This window comes from Geotrypetes seraphini, chromosome 9 (assembly GCF_902459505.1).
Source record: "Geotrypetes seraphini chromosome 9, aGeoSer1.1, whole genome shotgun sequence".
Classification (NCBI taxonomy): domain Eukaryota; kingdom Metazoa; phylum Chordata; class Amphibia; order Gymnophiona; family Dermophiidae; genus Geotrypetes; species Geotrypetes seraphini.
Genome location: NC_047092.1, coordinates 81,535,239 through 81,555,543, shown reverse-complemented (window position 1 = coordinate 81,555,543; position 20,305 = coordinate 81,535,239). Strand labels below are relative to the sequence as shown.

Genomic DNA, 20,305 nt, shown 5'->3' with positions numbered 1-20,305 from the left:
GAGGAAGACACTGTTGGAGAATAGGAAGCAAAATGTCGTAACTCTTCGGGCCCCCCCTGATCTAGACGGCGCTGCACGGACTGGCAGGAAATTTCTGCGGCCCGGTACCAGTCTGTGGCCCGGTGATTGAAGAACACTGGTTTATATGAAAGACACAAGGACAAATTTGTCCATGTCCTCATGAGATCTATCTCCATCCCGTCCCCGCTAGTTCTGTCCCTGTCCCATCCCTGCAAGCTCGGTCCTCATATGCTTAAGCCTCGAACACTTGTGTGCAGATGAGGATAGAACTTGCATAGATGGGACAGGGACAGAACTCATGGGAACAGGGATAAATTTGTCCCCTTGTCATTCCTCTAGCAGTATATTACTTTTTTTTTCCATTTAAATCAAAATTCACAAGAATATTCTTGTTAAAGAAATACAAAAAGTAATTATAATATTTGAACAGTATAAGAAAAGGAAAAATATATAAATTTTCATTAAACCACCATAGCTGGGGAGGGCTCAGGCAAAAGTAATGAAGAGAAACATTGCGGAAATAAATATATAAATAAGGCTTAACAAAAAAAAATTTAAATTGAATCAGGTTGGGCAGACTGGATGGACCATTCAGGTCTTTATCTGCCGTCATCTACTATGTTACTATGTTATGTAACTAATCCCACTATCACAATAACTGTTCATAATAACTAAATATTGCCAGTTACCAATTTCTTCAAATCTATAAATGCTCTTAACTGCTCCAGGGCACAAAATACATACTTTATCCCTAAATATTTCATCATACATTTGCATGGATAGGCCAAAAGAAATTAAGCCCCAGAGACACCGTTTCAGTTCTGATTGCGAGAAACAATTTTCTTTGCTCTTCTGTTTGTCTAGTCACATCTGGGAATATCCAAATCTTTCTACTGTAGAGTAATACTTGAGAGTTGCAAAAAAAAAAAATAAAAAAAAAAATCTGAATATAGCATTAACATCCTGCTCAAACACAAAGGATACTAATAAAGTTGCTCTTTCAGAATTTTCAAATATAGTTGTTTCCAGCAAATCTGTGACTTTTAGAGCTGCTTTTTCACCTGTATTCATTTGCACATTCTCCAAGTCAACTCCTATTTCTTTCTTCACAGGTAAATAATATATCTGACTTATTGGGGGAATATTTTCAGAAGAAAATCCCAGAAGCTTAATAAAGCATTTCTTAAGTAATTCAATAGGAGCTGTTCCCAAAGATTTTGAAAAATTTTAAAAAACATATATTTAGTCTATGGGTATGGTTTTCCAATTGTTCTACCTTTCTATTAAGTAAATTTTTACATCTTTCACTATCCACGACGTTAATTCTTGAAGATTTTCTACATTATCTGTAACCTTCTTTAACTCTGAGGTAAACTCCTCCTTTGTGCCATCCAATTTTCTCCCCAGAACATCTACAGTACTTACAAGAATAGCCACCTCTTAAGAAGACTTGGAAACTGTGGAGTTTAGTTTCTGGATAGCTTCCCAAATGCTCTCCAATGTTACCATCGCAGGTCTCACCAGCTGAAACCCTTCACTACAACTCCCAGCTCTCCTTGCTCCCTCAAATCTCTTGTAGCTGTAGCCCCTCGAGTTGGGGTTTCCCTGGTCAAAGAAACTTTGTCGGGTTCCACCAGCTAAGCCGTGGTGAGAGCAGGACACGGCGGGGATACAGAAACCGGGGGAGAGAGCAATATGTCAAAGTTCGGTTCTTCGGTATCTCTTCTCGCTGAAGAAGCAGTGGACTGTACTCCAGATGCTAATTGTGGGATAGGAGTAGTGGTGAACTCTCAAATGGACCACTGTGCAGGGGAAGAAGTTCTTCCCACCAAGGAATCGGCCTGTACATTCTCTTTTCTTTTGGAATGTGAAATGTTAAAAATGTAAGAGGAAATCTCTGCAGGTTCGAGTCAGAGATGCAGTCACTTTGCTGCCACCATGTTGGACCCTCTAGACTCCACAGTATATTACATTTATTAAGTGCAATGGACCATATGAATCTATTCAGCCAACTTCTAAGAAAATTAGCTTAAGGCCCAATGTACTTATCTGCATATAAAATGAGACCCTTCAGTAATACCATGCATTGCCATACACAAATGCAATAATGTGCATTATAACAGTTTCTTATTTACAAAGGACATCTGCTTGTAACATAATTTGATATTTACATAATTAATGTGCCATGCTTGATTGCATTTGAATTATATATTTATTTCTATTTATTAGATACCACAAAGAGTTTTTAGAGCAGGCTTGCAGGGAAGAGGGAGGGGGTTTACCTAATGGTTAGAGCAGAGCACGGGAGAACCAAATTCCACTGCTGTTCCTTGAGATCTTGGTGAAGTCACTTAACTCTCTACTGCCTGAGGTACTAACTTCAAGTAAAGGAAAATACCTACTATCCTGAATGCAACTTCTTAAACTACTGAGAAAGGCATGAGAAAAACAAAACCCAAATATTTAAAACTATTTTGCACTTCCATTCAGGTTCACAAAAAGCACGGTTACTTACCTGTAACAGGTGTTATCCAGGGACAGCAGGCAAATATTCTCACATGTGGGTGTCATCATCCATGGAACCCGGTACAGCCAATGCTAAAATGTACTGTTACTAATTTCTTCAGAAGTCTAGAGACCGCCCACGCATGCATGAGTGCCTTTCCGCCTGATGCCAACTTACCGAGTCGTCAGTTCAGTAAACAAGCTAAGAAGCCAACTAGGGAAGGTGGGAGAGTTGTGAGAATATCTGCTTTGTGTCCCTCGATAGCACCTATTACAAGTAAGTAACTGTGCTTTATCTTAGGACAAGAAGGCAGCACATTCTCAACATGTAGGATTTCCTAGCTTAAACCACAAGATGGCGGGTTAATTGGCATCTAAGTAAAAAATAAATTTTGTAGAACTGCTTGGCTAAACCAGCCATCCCATCTGGAATGGGTCTCCAGACAGTAATGAGATGTGAAAGTAGCTGCTTTAGAAATATCCTCAATGAGAGTGGAACAGAGAAAAACCACTGAAGCTGTCATTGCTCCAAGTTTGTGTGCTGTTACATGAATCTCCAGTGGCAGCCCAGCCTCAGCATAGCAAAATGAGATGCAGTCAGCTAACCATGTAGAAATTGCCCACTTGGTTGCTGGAGTTTCAATCTGTTAAGATCATAGGAGATGAATAGTTGAGGTGACGTCCATTGAGGCTTAGTGTGTTCTAGATCAGTGTTCTTCAACCACCGGTCCATGGACCGGTGCCGGTCCACAGAAATTTCCTGCCGGTCCACAGGGCCAGCACGTGCATCAGGCCCAAAACAGTGTTCTTCAACCGCCAGTCCACGGTGCGATCAATGTGGCGTTATCTTCGAGCCAGCTCCTTCTTCACTGATTCAGTGCACAAAGCCACAGGCAGTGGCTCCTACGCGCATCCTGTGCCTGAACTGAAAGCCTTCTCTCTGACGTTGCAACGTCAGAGGGAAGGCTTCCAGATGAGGCACGGGACGCGCAAGGAGCTGCTGCCCGCAGCTTTGTGCACTGCATCAGAGAGGAAGAGGAAGCCAGCCTGAAGATAATACCGGGGGTGGCATAAAATGGCCAGGTGGGAGCAGGCCAGAAGGTAAGGCATAGCATGGAGGGAGGGAGATAACAAAGGTAGGGGGGAATGATTTTATTTTTGAATTTAGTGATTGAATTATGTCAATTTTGAGAATTTACAACTGCCGTCAGTGTGCTTTATATAGTTTAATTTTGTGGTTAACCATTATGTGTTGTTAATAAGATTATATTGTATATCTGTGAAAAATGAATGGAAAAAATAGTGTTACAATTAGTACTATTATGGGGGTGGGATCTGGCCCACGACTTAGCCCAGTGTTCTTCAATCGCCGGTCCACAGAATAATTATTTTATTTCTGCTGGTCCATAGGTGTAAAAAGGTTGAAAAACACTGTTCTAGATAGTAAGCCAAAGCACAGTTTCACCTGGGTGAGAATGTGGTTTTGGGAAAAAAAACAGGAAGTATAATGGATTAATTGAGGTGAAAGTCTGTTACTGTCATAAGAAGAAATTTGGGATGAGTTCAAAGAACTACTCTGGCATGATGAAAAACTATATAAGGCAGATTGCAGACCAGTGCTTGGACTTCACTGACTCAGCAAGCTGAAGTGAGAAAAAAAGAAGAAGACAACCTTCCAAGTGAGGTAGCTAAGAAGCGTATTTGCAAGAGGCTCAAATGGAGGTTTCATCAACATAGTGAAGACAACATAGAGATCCCAAACAACTGGAAGAGGTTTGATTGTATGTGTAGCTAGAGGTGTGTTGTTGAAAGGAACTAATAGTAGTGAGATGAACACAGACTTAAGTAGTTTTTAAATCAGTGTCAGAGAGATGTTAAAGGTAGTCCAGCAGTGATGATAGATGGCAGGTGTCCTGACGACTACACCAGCAAGAGATGGAAGCCTTCTATATGCTCTGCAAGAGATGAGAGGCTGTGAAATGTAAAGACCATAAATTTGAATGGAGAAGGGAATTTATTTATTCAATTTTCTATACCCTTCTCCCTGGGGAGTTAAGAATGGTTTACATGAATTTATTCAGGAACTTAAGTATTTTTCCCTGTCTGTCCTAGCAGGCTCACAATCCATCTAATGTACCTAGGACAATGGGAGGATTAAGCGACTTGCCCAACTTCACAAGGAGCAGCATGGGTTTGAATCCACAACCTCAGGGTGCCAACGCTGTAGCTTTAACCACTGCGCCACACTCTTTCCTCTGTGTCTAGAGATGAAGAGGTGCACAGCGGAATGACACATTCAGTTGAAAAGAAAACCAGGCCAGTCTCTGCCACTCAGGGGCTATGAGGATTAGTATGCCAAGGGGCTTTTGCTTTAGTATGAAAAAGGTCTTTGCTATTAGAGGGACTGGGGAGAACACATACATCAATTTGTTTGTCCAATCTAGGTGAAAGGCGTCCGATTCCAGCTGATGAGGAGAATATTTGTGATTACTGGAGACACACACAGAACTATTTGTGGAGTCGCCAAGCCAGGAAGAGTTGATGTAAAACTTTTGAAGGAATCTGCTAAGCCTGTTGGCAAAAGCATTGCATTTGCCCGCTAAACACGTACTTTGAGGAAGAGATTACATGAGAGTACCCAAAACCAGATATGTCCTGCTTCTTAGCATAGGAGAAAAGACCCTGTGCCTCTATGTGTGATGATAGAACTTGGTTGTCTGATCTGATGAGAAATATCCAGTAAAGAAGAGGATCCACCGAAAAATTAAAACTATCCTTCCCCTCATTAAAAGGCATATCCCATGCAGGAAAACTAGGGATATCCCTCCCCTTCAGAATCACTGAGCTCTGGAATAACCTTACCTATCCATTTCGGAATCTGAGCTCCCTCCAACTTTTCCGTAAACATCTGAAAACTTGGCTATTCTCAAAAATGTAATACTTCCTCCCTCTCTGGTATACTAAGCCCCTCTAAACATTCTTTATACTAAGTTCCTATAACCCTTCATTGGAGTTCCTTTTCTATCCCAGCTCCTGTAAACTGTGCCAAGCTCTACGATTGTGGAGAGGATGCAGAATACAAACCTAAGGTTTAGTTTAGGATCTTAAAAGGTATAAAGAGCATTGCGAATTGCTCAAAGTTCTGGGAGAGCGATGTGAAGAGATCCTTTCTGAGTGGTCCAAGACCCCTGAGTGCAGAGGCCATTCAGATGGGTTCCCAATGCATACATCTGTTAGTAGAATCTTCTGATGGAACAATAGGCCTCTGGATAGGTGTGTTTGTTGTAAGCACCACCAGAGAAACCAATGAGGCGTAGAGGAGATCTGGACACGCTGGAAAGTAGGCTGTGCCCTGGGATCACTGACAGGTTACAGTCCAATGAGCAGGTCTGAGATTCAGGTAAGCAAATGACATTACAAAAAAATTTATTTGATACCACACGCCACATCCAATCCAAACACGACACAAAACTTCCAACAGCAGATGATCTAGCACATCACTTTAACTCAAAAATTGTGAACCTAAGAAACAACTGCCCAACAAACAACACATATGGAAATCAAATAACCAACATACATGCAAATGAAATACCAGCGGATATGTTCTGGAACTCCTTTCAGGATCTAGAATGGAGCAACTTCATAAAACTTTACAACAAATATACTAAATCAAACTGCATCCTTGATCCCTGTCCCCCCAATATTATGAAAGCAGCGCCATTAGACTTCAAACTAACACTGTGGAATAATATGACCAATAACTTCAAAAACGGAAAATTCCTAACGAAAAACGGTCACATTATAATCACCCCTATTCCAAAAAATCATAAACAATCCCTATCATTAGTAACTAACTATAGACCGGTAGCATCCATTCCATTCTTCGTAAAAATAATGGAAGGTTTAGTACACACCCAATTGATGGACTACCTTGATCAGTTCTCGCTACTACATGAAACCCAGTCTGGCTTCAGACCTCTGTATAGCACAGAGATGGTGATCGCAGCAACCCTAGAATACTCACGCAACTTACTCAGCAAGGGACATAATGCCTTAATCATGCAATTTGACATGAGCTCGGCCTTTGACCTGGTGGATCACAAAAAATTGCTACAATGTCTAGACGCAATCGGCATTGGAGGTGAAGTACTTGACTGGTTCCGAGGATTCCTCACATCCCGCACCTATCAAGTACGCTTCAACTGCAGCCTCTCTAAAACATGGAGAAACCCATCAGGCGTTCCATAGGGGTCCCCTCTATCCCCACTACTCTTCAACGTCTATATATCTTCACTAGGCATGCAGCTGGCCCAACAGGGTATAAAAGTATTCAGCTACGCGGATGACTTCACAATCATTATCCCATTCAATACTTCTCCCTCCGATATCACCCCCACAGCAACACAAGCACTAAACCTGATGGAACAATGGACCTCAGAATTTAAACTGAAACTCAATTCAGATAAAACTAAATTCTTTATAGCCTCGCCACTCTCAAATATCACGACAAAATCATTACGCATAAACAATCTTAACTACCCCATCCAACCAACAATGAAGGTTCTGGGGGTAATACTAGACCAAGGTCTAACTATGAAAGACCATGTGGACTCCCTAGTCAAAAAAGGGTTCTTCACTCTCTGGAAACTTAGGTCCATAAGAGCATACTTCGACGCTTCAGCATTCAGAATACTGGTACAATCCCTAATATTAAGCCACCTTGATTAGTGTAACATCACCCACCTGGCAATTTCCCAGAAGCAAATGCAGAGACTACAACTGATACAAAATGCAGCAGTCAGGCTGATTTTCGGGCTGAAGAAGTCCAATCATATAACCCCTTCCTACCGACTCCTGCACTGGCTACCAATGGAGGCACGCACGAAGTTCAAGCTGGGATGTCTATGCTTCAAAGTACTATCAGGTCTAGCCCCTAAATACATAACAGACCTCTTCTCATACCCAACCAACAGACATGAGAGAAGATTACACCTGAAATTCGTCTCCCCACCAGCCAGAGGATGCAAATATAAGAGATACCATCAACAACTTCTATCCTATCAAGCAGCCTTATGGGGCAAAGACTTAGAAAAACTAATTACACACACAAACAACTATGGAGAATTCAGGAAACACCTGAAAACATACCAGTTCACAAAATACCTAGGCAACGAACAAGGACAATAACCCCCCTCGTAATCACTCCCCAAATCTGTTCTTGTAAACTGTTAACCCCAATCACTAACTTCCAACCCTGTGCAAACCGCAAGGTACTTCACGACCCTACAGTACATAACTGTTGTTATTATCATTAATGCTGTTACTATCAGATGTACATTGCAATATTCTTTGCTGTAAACCGCCTAGAAGTCGCAAGATTGTTGGCGGTATATAAGAATAAAGTTATTATTATTATTATTACATAAGCTGTTGATGCCATGTAACCCAATAAGCGCATCATCTGCAGTGTTCTCCCCAGAAATTTTTTTCCAGCCGGGTGGCATGAAAAAGTAGCTGGGTGGGACGGGATGGGGAAATTTTGTGGTGGGGAAAATTAACCCCTCTTATACTAAGGTGCACTAACATTTTTAGCACGTGCAAACTCCCGCGCTACGTGGGGAAACTAACACCAGCTCAATGCTGGCATTACTGTCTAGCGCGCGTGGTAATTCTGCACGCACTAAGCACACGCTAAAACAATTTTTGCAACTTAGTAAAAGGAGCCCTAAATGTGTACTATTTTTATTAGTTAATTATTATTATTTTCCAATGCGCAATATGACTTCCTTTTTAAAGGTTTGACACTTGTGCCAGAATATTTTTACTAAATTTAAGAAGCATCCAATTCTAGAAAGGAATAATTAGATATTTGCCCTCTTTCAAATGGTATAGAGGTTTAAAAAAGGGAAAGGCGTTAATGAAGTTATTAGGTTCAATCTAGCCATTTATTTCTCCATGAATTTAAACAACAACAAAAAAGATAAATACAGCTCAACCAATCATACAAGAATGGCTCTACAGCAGGAATGCCCACTTTTTGGGCTTGCGAGCTACTTTTAAAATGACCAAGTCAAAATGATTTACCAACAATAAAATTTTAAAAAGCACACTGTACGCAGAGAAAATGTTAATTATCACTTATATTCTGCGGGTTTTCAAAGAGGTCAAGGCAGTTGACTTTATGCAATGTCACCTCAGGAACAACTATACAAAAATAGACAAATATACCCCCTCCCTTTTTACTAAATCACAATAGCGATTTTTAGCGCAGGGAGATGCGCTGAATGCCCTGCGCTGCTCTTGATGCTCATTAGGCTCCCTGGCTAAAAACCACTATTGCGGTTTAGTAAAAGGGGGCCATAGTGCAAAATATAGTCAGCAGATATAAATTCTCAAAACAGACACATTTTGATCACTAAATTGAAAATAAAATCATTTTTCCTACCTTTTTGTCTGGTGATTTCATGAGTCTCTGGTTGCACTTCCTTCTTCTGACTGTAAATCCAATATTTCTTTCTTTCTGCCACTTCCCTTTTCTTTCTCTCTCCCCCTGACTGCCTGTTTCTCTCTCCCCCTGCCCCCTCTTTATTTCTGCCTTTTTTTTCTCTCTCTCTCCCCCTGCCTCTTTCTTTTTATCTCCCCCTGTCCCCCCCAAGCCATCGCGCCGATTTCTCCACTTCCCCGATTCTTTCCCTACCCCCTAAGCCACCACGCCAATTTCTCCCTGCTTCCCTGAGCTAAGCTAGGCACGTACAAACGCCGGACTCACAAAACTTCACCTCTGATGTCAATTCTAACGTCAGAGAGGAAGTTCCAGGCCAGCAAGACAGTGATTGGCTGGCCCAGAACTACCTCTCCGACGTCAGAATTGACGTCAGAGGTGAAGTCTTGTGAGTCTGGCACTTGTACGCGCCTGGCCTGGCTTGGGGAGGCAAGAAGAAAAAGATTGCAAAGGCAACGCAATCGACTCACATTGCCTTTACGATCTATTGGTCGATTGTGATCGACCATTTGGGCATCCCTGCTGTTATGGTATCCTGTTCTGACCTGAGGAAAGGGGTTTAATCCCCCAAAAAACTGCCTTATTTCAATTTCCTATTTATAAATTTTAATTAATACAGTTACAATACTACTTAATTCTATGTAAAGCAACAAAAAAATTTTTTTTCTACCTTTTGTCGTTTCTGCTTTAATTATCTTCTCTTCGCTCTCTTCTTTCTATTCAACGTTTGTCCTCGCTCCCTTCCATGCAACATCTGTCCTCTCTTTGCCCCTTCCACCCAGCCTCTGCCCTCTCCCTCTCTAACCCTTCCATCTACTGTCCACTCTCTCTCTGCCCCTTCCATCCAGTGTCCGCCCTTTCTCTGTTCCATATGGCATCTTTCCTCTTTCTATGTCCCTTCAATAAACGGTATATCTTGTGCCCTTTCTCTCATTTGTACATGATTCATTTCAGCTTCACCCCCTCCCTTATGCTCTGGCATCTCTCTCTTCTCCTTTCCTTCCTTCCTTCCCACTCCACCCCATGGTCTGGCATCTCTATCTCCTTCCCCTTCCCTTCTCTCCCCCCATTCCCTGGCATCTCCCTCCTCCCCCTCCCCCCATATGCGCTGACATCTCTCCCCCCCCTCCATGGTCTGGTAGCTCCTTTCCTTTCCCTCCCTCCCTTAGTCTTGGCATCTCTTGCCTCTCCTCTCCCTTCCCTGGTCTTCCTTCTCCCCTCTCTCTCCCCAATTGGGTGCTGCAGCAGCACTTTTCTTCCCCTCACCCCTCCCCACAGCACTTCTCTTCCCTTCCCCCCTCCCCAATTGGGTGCAGTAGCAGCTTTTCTATTCCCCTCCCCCATTGGGTGCACCAGCTTTTCGCTTCCACCTCCCCCCAAAAACATTGGGTGCAGCAGCAACATTTCTCTTCCCTTCCCCCCAAAATGGGTGCAGCAGCAAAATATTTCTCTTTCCCCTCCCCTCCCCTATTCGGTACAGCAGCAGCATTTCTCTTCCCATCCCTCCTAGCTCACAAACCCGTCGGTAGAGTCGCTAGAGAAGTTGTAAGCTTACCTCCATCGCTGACCTATCTTTCATAGGTCAGCGACAGAGGGAAGCTTACAACTTGCTGCTTTTACTTGCTTCAGGCCTTCCTCGTTGCCGGGTTCTGCCTACTTTGTTTCTGTGAAGGCAGGACCCGGCAGCGAGGAAGGCCCGAAAGAAGTAAAAGCAGTAAGTTGTAAGCTTCCCTCTGGGGCTCTATCGTGTGCATGCCAGCTTCCCTTCTCTTCCCTCCCCCCCACGGGACGCAACTTCCGGTTTCGGAGAGAAGAGAAGGGAAGCAGGCACGCACACGATAGAGCCCCGGAGGGAAGCTTACAACTTACTGCTTTTACTTCCTTCGGGCCTTCTTCGCTGCCGGGTCCTGCCTTCACGGAAACAAAGTAGTCAGGACCCAGCAACGAGGAAGGCCCAAAGCAAGTAAAAGCATGCTGGCAAAAAAAAAAAAAGGCAGGCGTCAAACAAAATTTTCGGCGGAGAGTTAGCCCGGGAAGGAGCATTGGCGGCAGCAGAAGGATTAGCCGGGCGGTCATCTAAATTAGCTGGGCAGTGCGCCTGGCTAAAAGGCCCTGGGGAGAACACTGATCTGTCAAGCTGAGATGGATTGAAAAGCAGAGACCTGCATACAGAGTAGTGTATCTAGTCACTGCTAAGGCAGGTAAGCACGAAGTAAGTGGTACTGACTGGAAAACCCAGAAGTTCCAGGAGATGAAGTGTGGCGGAGGTAGTAGAATGGTCTTCCTGAGGCGACGATTCCTTTATCGAAGGGATGTCAGTGGTACCAAAGACTAAGACTTTACTATGGCAGTGGACATCATGGAAGGGAAAAAGTCCCGAACTGCTGTTTGTTGAGCCTTCAAAGCATTTTTAAAGCAGTGAGTACAAGAGTCTACTCGATGCTCAGGATCAAGGTACTGATCGCACCCTTGCACAGATCAGTGACTAAGATGGCCCTGTTGCACTGAGAGCACCTTCTGAAGCCACTAGAAGGTTTGACATGGAAGGAAAAACATCCACAAGGCAAGTCTAATGAAGCTCTTCTATTTTCATCGAGAGTGGAATAGTGCTGTAGCCTCTTGTTATAAAAAGACAGATGAGAGCTAAAATACCCCAAATACGGAAGAAAGAAAAAAATAAATAAAAATTTCTGAAAATAATCTGAGATTGAAAGAAAAAAAAATGCTAAGGAAAATTAAGTAAAAAATGTAATAGGAAGGCACAAAAAAGGAGAAAAATATGCGCTTTAGGAATGACTCCAAAAACACGTCTACCTAGCTCTGTGGTAAACGAAAAACTGACGACTCTGTGAGCCAGTGTCAGGTGGGAAGGCATTCGCGCATGCGCTATATAGGTGGTCTTGAGACTTCTGAATATGTTAAAGTGACAGTACACTTTAGCACTGTCCTTACCGAGCTCCATGGATGACAACACCCAGATGTGAGACTATGCTGCTTGCTTGTCCTGGGATAAGAGAGATATTTTCCCTAGCTCTCTCTTACAACACCTGCCTTCAAAAATTAACTGCTGAATCAAATTTTAAAATTAAGTGAATGTTTCTCAAGCTCCAAGCTCATCTGCCCTTTGTGATAGGTTCTTATCCGAGGTAGGGCATGGCAAAGATACCTGCAGAGATCAGCCTAGTGAAAGCTTCTCTTACCTTCACTACTGTCACATCTATGCCAGCCAGGTGTAAGAGTGGAGCAGCATTTTTCTCAAATAGGCCTCTGGCTTTGCTAGAAACATGGGAGAAAATTATTTTACTAACAAAAAATAACAAAATATTTCCATTTATTAAATGCAGTGAGCATCACTATCATTACCAGAAAACATGGCCCCATCCAATGGTTGAACATATTTTTCGTGTCTTCCACTGGTTTTTAAAGTATGTTTATGTCACTGAGCACAATTAAATTATTTTGTGTATTTATTTTGCTCATTTAAATTCTCTTGCTATTTATTTACCCATCCTATGGTGTATCATGCGGAAAGCAGCAGGCCTAAACATAGGCCAGAAATTTTAATCCAGATAGTTGTTCAGCTACAAGTTGACTAAACCCAATAGGTTATGTTTGAATATCCAGCTCTTAAAAACTACATAAAATTATTGGTTATCTTTCATAGTCAATGGGTCTTCCAGAATAGGTGTGATAAATGTACACAATATTACAACTTATTTAGAGTACGTAAGGACTGGAGAGACAACTCTCTCTCACCACCATGAGGTTTTATTATGTCATCTAAAATCCATAATATTATCACCTATTTTTCTTAAATAGATTCTAACCATAGAGTTTAAAACGCCCCTGCGTAAGCGGACTGCTGGGCAGGATGGACCACTGGTCTAACCCAGCAGCGGCAATTCTTATGTTCTTATATAGATTTATTTGCTTTCCTTTCATGTACAGTGCTGTCCAAATTATTATGGATTTTATAACGTGTTGTTTTTATTGAAAATGACTCAGATTTCATTGCAAAATACAGAAAAATGTAAAATTTAACAATATAATTTAACAATATGGGGCTCATAATAAAAATTTTTTTAAAAAAGGTCTAAAAAGTGGCCTAAATGGGTACTTGGACAATCAAAAAGCCTGATCGTCCAAGTACCCATAACCAAAGCTGGTTTTAGACATATCTAAAAACAGTTTAGGCCTTTCCCCTGCCTCTAAAAGCATAGAGCGAAAAGAGGCGTTTTTAGAAGAGGGGAAAGGGCGGGCGGTGGGCCGACCTAGACATAGGCATACAGCAGGTATAACCAAAGGTTTAGGCAGGTTGCCTAGTCGGCACTTATACGTTTTGACTTAGACCAAGTCAAAACAAGTATAAGTGCCGAAAAAGGGGCTGCTGAGCTGATGGTGGCTGCTGCGATCGAGTCGGGGGAATCGCTGGGGCAGGAGGGCTTGGGCTCCCTCCTCAGGGGGGATGGATCATGGCAGTGCTCGGGGGAGGTGGATTCTGTAACAGGTGTACTTTTTAACATACACCGGTTACAGAATCCAGCTTTTAGGCGAAGGATTGGCTCCTCCTTTGCCTAAAAGCTCGTGTGTTGAGCGTTTGGGACTTAGGCACTTTTTTGTTGATTATATGTTGTAAGTGTAGACGTAGTGGTGGTCTGGGCTTTTAAACAGCTGAACATAATGGCAGGCCATTATAAAAAAAAACAACTCCTTTTGGACATTTTTTTTGAGAATGGACATTTTCCCTGCTTCTACTTTCAACGTTTAGGGCCTTAGGCCAAAAGGGGACTTAGACGGGTTTTTTTTATTATGCCCCTCTATATGTTTAGTAGATTAAAATTAAACTCTTACATTTCTCAATTTTTATGTAAAATTTGGATACCGGTCATTACAATGTCAATACTTTGTCCATCCACAGTGTGCCTTTATCACTGCCTTTATAGGATCTGGAATGCCTTAAATCATATTCTTTAAATACTTTTTGATGTTCTTGTTGTGGAAAAATTCTTGTTAACAATTTCTCCATTTGTTGCTGCACGTTTGTGACAAAGCAGTCATGCATCTTGTCCTTAAAGATCTTCCAAACATTCTCGATACGATTCATGTGTACACTGTTTCCTGGCCAGTCCAGAAATTTTGCTTGTTTTTGGGCCAAGAAGTTCTTAATTTTCTTAACAATATGGCAGTGGGCCTGGTCTTGTTAAAGACGACCTCTTCAAGGTTTTCACCATAACAAATATCTATTTGGAGAAGTAGCCATGTTTTGAGAACTTTCTAATACTGGTCCTGCCACATGGTCCTCTCAAGAATGTGCAACAAGTTTAGGCTATGTATGCTAATTGGTCCCCACACCATCACAGAAAGTGGTGCCAAGTCAACTGAGAAAAAGCACACCAGGTTCTGAAGGAACTGTGTTTTCTTTCATCTCTCCTAACTGCTTCTCCTTTGTGCGCAATTTTTGCACAACTTAAATTGCCTTCTTTCAACCCTCTTTTCTTTTTTTTCTCTTTCTTCTCTTAAATAGTGGAACCTTGGTTTATGAGCATAATTTGTTCCAGAAGCATGCTCGTAAACCAATTTACTCGTATATCAAAGCAAGTTTCCCCATAGGATGTAAGGGAAACTCACTTGATTCGTTCCACCTCCTCCCCCCTTCCCTTGGCCACCGGCGCTGCTCTACCTTACTCCCCTCCCCGAGGCCACCGGCGCTGCTCCACCTTACCCCCCTCCAAGGCCATCCACTCTCCCCCCCCCCCCCCGCAATCCAGCATCCCCCCACTTGCGTCGCACCCCTGCCGCGATCTGGCATCACCCACCCACTCTTACCCCTATCTGGCACCAGCACCAAAGCACAGGACATGCCGGGGCCCGAAGATCTTCCCTCTTCCTTGTGCTGGACCTGGATATTGTTGCTATCACAGAGACGTGGTTCAGTGAATCCCATGGATGGATTGCAAACATGCAAAAGACAGAATGGAATTGTCCAAACCAGAATGATGTGCACTAATAAAAGTGTCCTCCAACTCAAACATACCAGGATATAATCTTTTTAGAAAGGACAGAGATGGTCAAAAATGTGGAGGAGTAGCTTTCCATGTAAAGATCGATATCCAAGTGACGGAAATGCAAGGGAACTGGGGAGAGGAAGAAGCGATATGGATTGCTCTCAAAAGAAAAGATGGAACTTCTATCCATGTGGGTGTAGTCTACAGACCTCTGACTCAATCACAGCAAATTGATAAAGATCTGATTGTGGATAGCAAAAAGTTTGGAAAGAAAGAGGAGGTGCTGCTCTTGGGAAATTTCATCCTGCCGGATGCAGATTGGAAAGAAGTAGAGAGTTTGTGGATGCCTTTCAAATGGTGACGGAACCCACGAGGGAAAAAGCAATATTGGATCTGGTCCTAAACAAATGGAGAGAGTATTTCTAATGTACGAGTGGGTGCTCACCTAGGAAGTAGCGATCATAAAACGGATTGGTTTGATATAACAGCTAAAGTGGAGGCGGACGCACAATACTAAAAGTCCTAGATTTAAAACGTACGGACTTTAATAAAATGGAGAGTACCGGAAGAAAGAGCTGTTAGGATGGGAGGACATAAGAGAAGTGGAAACACAGTGGTCTAAGCTGAAAGGAGCTATAAAAATGGCTACGGAACTTTATGTGAAGAAAATAAATAAAAACAAGAGAAAAAGGAAACCGACATGGTTCTCTAAACTAGTGGCAGAGAAAATAAAGGCAAAAGAGTTGACGTTCCTGAAATATAAATAAAACCAAGAAGAAGAGTACAGAAAGGAAACTGAAAGAAGCCAAGAGGGAGATATGCCTGGTGAAAGCGCAGGCAGAAGAGCAAATGGCTAAAAATGTAAAAAAGGGAGACAAATATTTTTTCTGATATATCAGTGAAAGGAGGAAGATGAAAAATGGAATTGCTAAACTAAAAGATGTTGGGAACCGATATGTGGAGAGTGATGAGGAAAAAGCAAACGTGCTAAACAAATACTTCTGCTCTGTGTTCATGAAAGAAAATCCTGAAGAAGGACCGAGATTGTCTTGCAAAGTTACATGGGAAAATGGAGTAGATTCTGTGCCGTTCACAGAAGAAAGCATTTATGAACAACTTGAAAAACTGAAGGTGGACAAAATGATGGGAATGGACAGGATCCATCCCAGGATACTGAGGGAGTTCAGAGAGCTTCTGGCGGGTTCTATTAAAGACTTGTTCAACAAATCCCTGGAGACAGAAGTGGTTCTTGGAGATTAGAGAAGAGCAGATTCACAAAACTGGTCACAGGGATGAAGCGGGAAACTACAAGCCAGTAAGCCTCACTTCGGTTGTTAGAAAAATAATGGAAGTGTTGCTGAAAGAAAGGATAGTGAACTTCCTAGAATCTAATGGGTTACAGGATCCGAGGCAACATGGCTTTACAAAAGATAAATCTTGTCAAACGAACCTGTGTCCAGCAGTGGTCATCGTACATAAAGAATAACATAGTACTACTCAAAAGGGTCCAGAGAAGAGCGACTAAAATGGTTAAGGGGCTGGAGGAGTTGCCCTACTGTGAGAGATTAGAGAAACTGGGCCTCTTCTCCCTTGAAAAGAGGAGACAGAGGGGACATGATCGAAACATTCAAGATAATGAAGGGAATAGACTTAGTAGATAAAGACAGGTTGTTCACCCTCTCCAAGGTAGAGAGAACTAGAGAGCACTCTCTAAAGTTAAAAGGGGATAGATTCTATACAAACTAAGGAAGTTCTTCTTCACCCAGAGAGTGGTACAAAACTGGAATGCTTTTCCGGAGGCTGTTATAGGGGAAAACACCCTCCAGGGATTCAAGACAAAGTTAGACAAGTTCCTGCTGAATCAGAACGTACACAGGTAAGGCTAGTCTCAGTTAGGGCACTGGTCTTTGACCTAAGGGCTGCCGCGTGAGCGGACTGGTGGGCACGATGAACCACTGGTCTGACCCAGCAGTGGCAATCCTTATGTTCTTGATTGGGTGACCAGAGAGCTGGATTAAGGACATATGCTAAATGTAATTTACTTAGATTTCAGCAAAGCCTTTGACACATAGGAGGCTTTTGAATAAATTTGAAGGGCTGAAGTTAGGACCCAAAGTGGAGAACTGGATTAGAAACTGGTTGTTGGACAGACGCCAGAGGGTGGTGGTTAATGGAAATCGCTCGGAGGAGGGAAAGGTGAGTAGTGGAGTCCCTCAGGGTTCGGTGCTGAGGCCGATCCTGTTCAATATGTTTGTGAGTGACATTGCTGAAGGATTAGTAGGAAAGGTTTGCCTTTTTACGGTGATACCAAGATTTGTAACAGAGTAGACACCGAGGAGTGAGTGGAAAACATGAAAAAGGATCTACAAAAAGAGGAATGGTCTAATATCTGGCAACTATAATTCAATGCAAAGAAATGCAGAGTAATGCATTTGGGGATTAATAATCGGAAGGAGCAGCATATGCTGGAAGAGGAGAGGCTGATATGCACGGATGGGGAGAGGGACCTTGGGGTGATAGTGTCCGAAGATCGAGAGGCGAAAAAACAGTGCAACAAGGTGGTGGCCGCGGCCAGAAGGATGCTGGGCTGTATAAAGAGAAGCATAACCAGTAGAAGAACGAAGGTGTTGATGCCCCTGTACAGGTCGTTGGTGAGAGTATTGTGTTCAGTTTTGGAGTATTGTGTTCAGTTTTGGAGACCATTTCTGGCGAAGGACACAAAAAGGCTTGAAGCGATCCAGAGGAGGGCGGCGAAAATGATAGGATGTTTGCGCCAAAAGACGTATGATGAGAGACTGGAAGCCCTGAATATGTATACCTTAGAGGAAAGGAGGGACAGGGGAGATAAGATTCAGACATTCAGATACTTAAAAGATATTAATGTAGAACAAAATCCTTTCCAGAAAAAGGAAAATGGTAAAACCAGAGGACATAATTTGAGGTTGAGGGATGGAAGACTCAAAAGTAATGTAAGGAAATTCTTCTTTATGGAGAGGGTGGTGGATGCCTGGAATGCGCTCCCGAGAAAGGTGGTGGAGATGAAAACGGTGACGGAGTTCAATAAAGCGTGGGATGAACACAGAGGATCTAGAATCAGATAATTAGTAAATATTGAAAAATGAAGGCCAGTATTGGGCAGACTTGCACGGTCTGTGTCTGTATATGGCCTTTTGGTGGAAGACGGGCTGGGGAGGGCTTCACTGGCTGGGAGGGTGTAGATGGGCTGGAGTCAGCTTTGATGGAGACTTCAGTAGTTGGAACTTAAGAACAGTACCAGGCAGAGTTTTGGATTCTTGCACAGAAATAGCTAAGAAGAAGAAGAAAAAAAAAAAAACCCAACAACAAATTTTAGACTGAATCAGGTTGGGCAGACTGGATGGACCATTCGGGTCTTTATTTGCTGTCATCTACTATGTTACTAAAAACCCGGCCAAGTCGGCACTTGGACAAACAAAAGGATAGGTCGCCCAAGTGCTGATAATCAAAATGGTTTTTTAGACGTATCCAGGGACATTTTAGGCCTCAGAATCTTGCTGTGCACCCAGAGCAAAAAGGGGTGTTTTTGGAGGAGTGGTGTGGGCCGACCTAGACTTAGCCAAAAGTATGACGAGACCGCATACACAGAACTTATACGTTGTGACAGACGATCTAAAAACAGTTCTAAGTGTCCAAAAGAAATCCAAAGTGACCAGATAACTACTACAGGGACAAAGTACAGACCCTCACACACTCCTCCTGTGTTCATTGATCCCCCTCACACCGCCATAAAAATTGGAATAAAAACGAACATACCTACCTCTGGAACATCTGCACCTGGCATAGGAAAGCCTAGTAGAGCTGCACAGAGGTGGCTTTTTTTAAATAAAGAAATAAGACAAAGAAAAAAGATAGACTAGAAAAACTAATCAGAAAAAATGCGAAGTGGGAAGACCACACAGACTCATCGAGTTCAGTCAAAAAAGTGCTTCTTCACGCAACGAAAAATGAAGAACTGAGGAACTGCAAGCCTTCGTTGGGCAGGAAGGCACTCGTGCATGCATAATACGGGCAGTCTTAAAGTTTCTAAAAACAAAGTGGCAATACACTTTTAATACTGTCCATATCAGGGCTCTGTGGATGACCTCACCCACATGGGAGAATATGCTGCTTGCTTGTCCTGGGATAAAGCACAGTTACTTATCCAGGGACAGCAGGCAGATATTCTCACACATGGTGGAGTCATCGACGGAGCCCCAGTACGGATCACTTTAAAAGTGCATCGCCACTTTAAGACTTTAGAAAGTTCACAATAGTCCGAAAAGTGCATGCAGGAGTGCCTTCCCGCCTGACATAGGGCACGCGGTCCCTCAGTTAAGATAAGCCAGCTAAGAAGCCAACCCGGGGAGGTGGGTGGATTATGAGAATATCTGCCTGCTGTCCCTGGATAACATCTGTTACAGTAAGTAACTGTGCTTTATCCCAGGACAAGTAGGCAGCATATTCTCACACATGGGTAACCTCCAAGCTAACAGAAATGGAATGGTGGGAGAGTTGGCCTTTAGGAAAATAAATTTTGTAATACAGATTGGCTGAAGTGCCCATCCCGTCTGGAGAAAGACTCCAGACAGCAGTGAAAAGTGAAGGTATGAATTGAGGACCAGGTGGCAGCTTTACAGATTTCCTCAATGGGAGTAGATCTAAGGAAAGCAACCGAAGCTGCCATAGCTCTAGTTTTGTGGGCTGTAACATGACTCTCCAGTGCCAGTCCAGTCTGAGCATAGCAGAACGAGATACAGGCAGTCAGCCAGTTGGAAATTGTTCTCTTGGAAACAGGATGCCCCAACTTGTTTGGATCAAAAGAGATAAACAGTTGGGGAGATGTTCGATATGGCTTTGACCGGTTAATATAATAGGCCAAAGCCCGTTTACAGTCCACTGGTAGAACAATTGGCTGATTAAGATGAAATTCAGTAACAACTTTTGGAAGAAACTTTGGATGTGCACGTAGAACCACCTTGTCATGATGAAAAACTGTGAAAGGTGGATCTGCTACTAATGCTTGTAACTCACTGACCCTCCTGGCAGAGGTGAAAGCAATAAGGATCATCATTTGCTGACTATCCCTTCTCTAAATATAATAGGTACCAGAAGATCTACAATTTTTTCAGTCATAGCACTCCAGCTTTGGAACAACTTACCAATCTATCTACGTGGAGAAACCTCAAATTTAAAAGCAGGAGGGGGGGGGTGTCATGTGATGCACTCAACCTGATCAAACGTGTCTGAGTACCTC

The 20,305-nt window shown here is 42.8% G+C and overlaps 1 protein-coding gene across 5 annotated transcripts in view; it reads right to left on the bottom strand.

The window, feature by feature from the left end:
• Positions 1-20,305, bottom strand: part of AGK (acylglycerol kinase) — a 518,819-nt gene that overhangs the window by 353,169 nt on the left and 145,345 nt on the right. For 4 of the 5 annotated variants that reach the window (XM_033958385.1, XM_033958383.1, XM_033958384.1 and 1 more), the window contains exon 5: positions 12,229-12,304. The exons of the other annotated variant lie outside the window; for it this stretch is intronic. In XM_033958385.1, the coding sequence (XP_033814276.1) occupies positions 12,229-12,304 (76 nt within the window). The remainder of the gene's footprint in view (positions 1-12,228; positions 12,305-20,305) is intronic. 5 annotated transcript variants of the gene reach the window in all.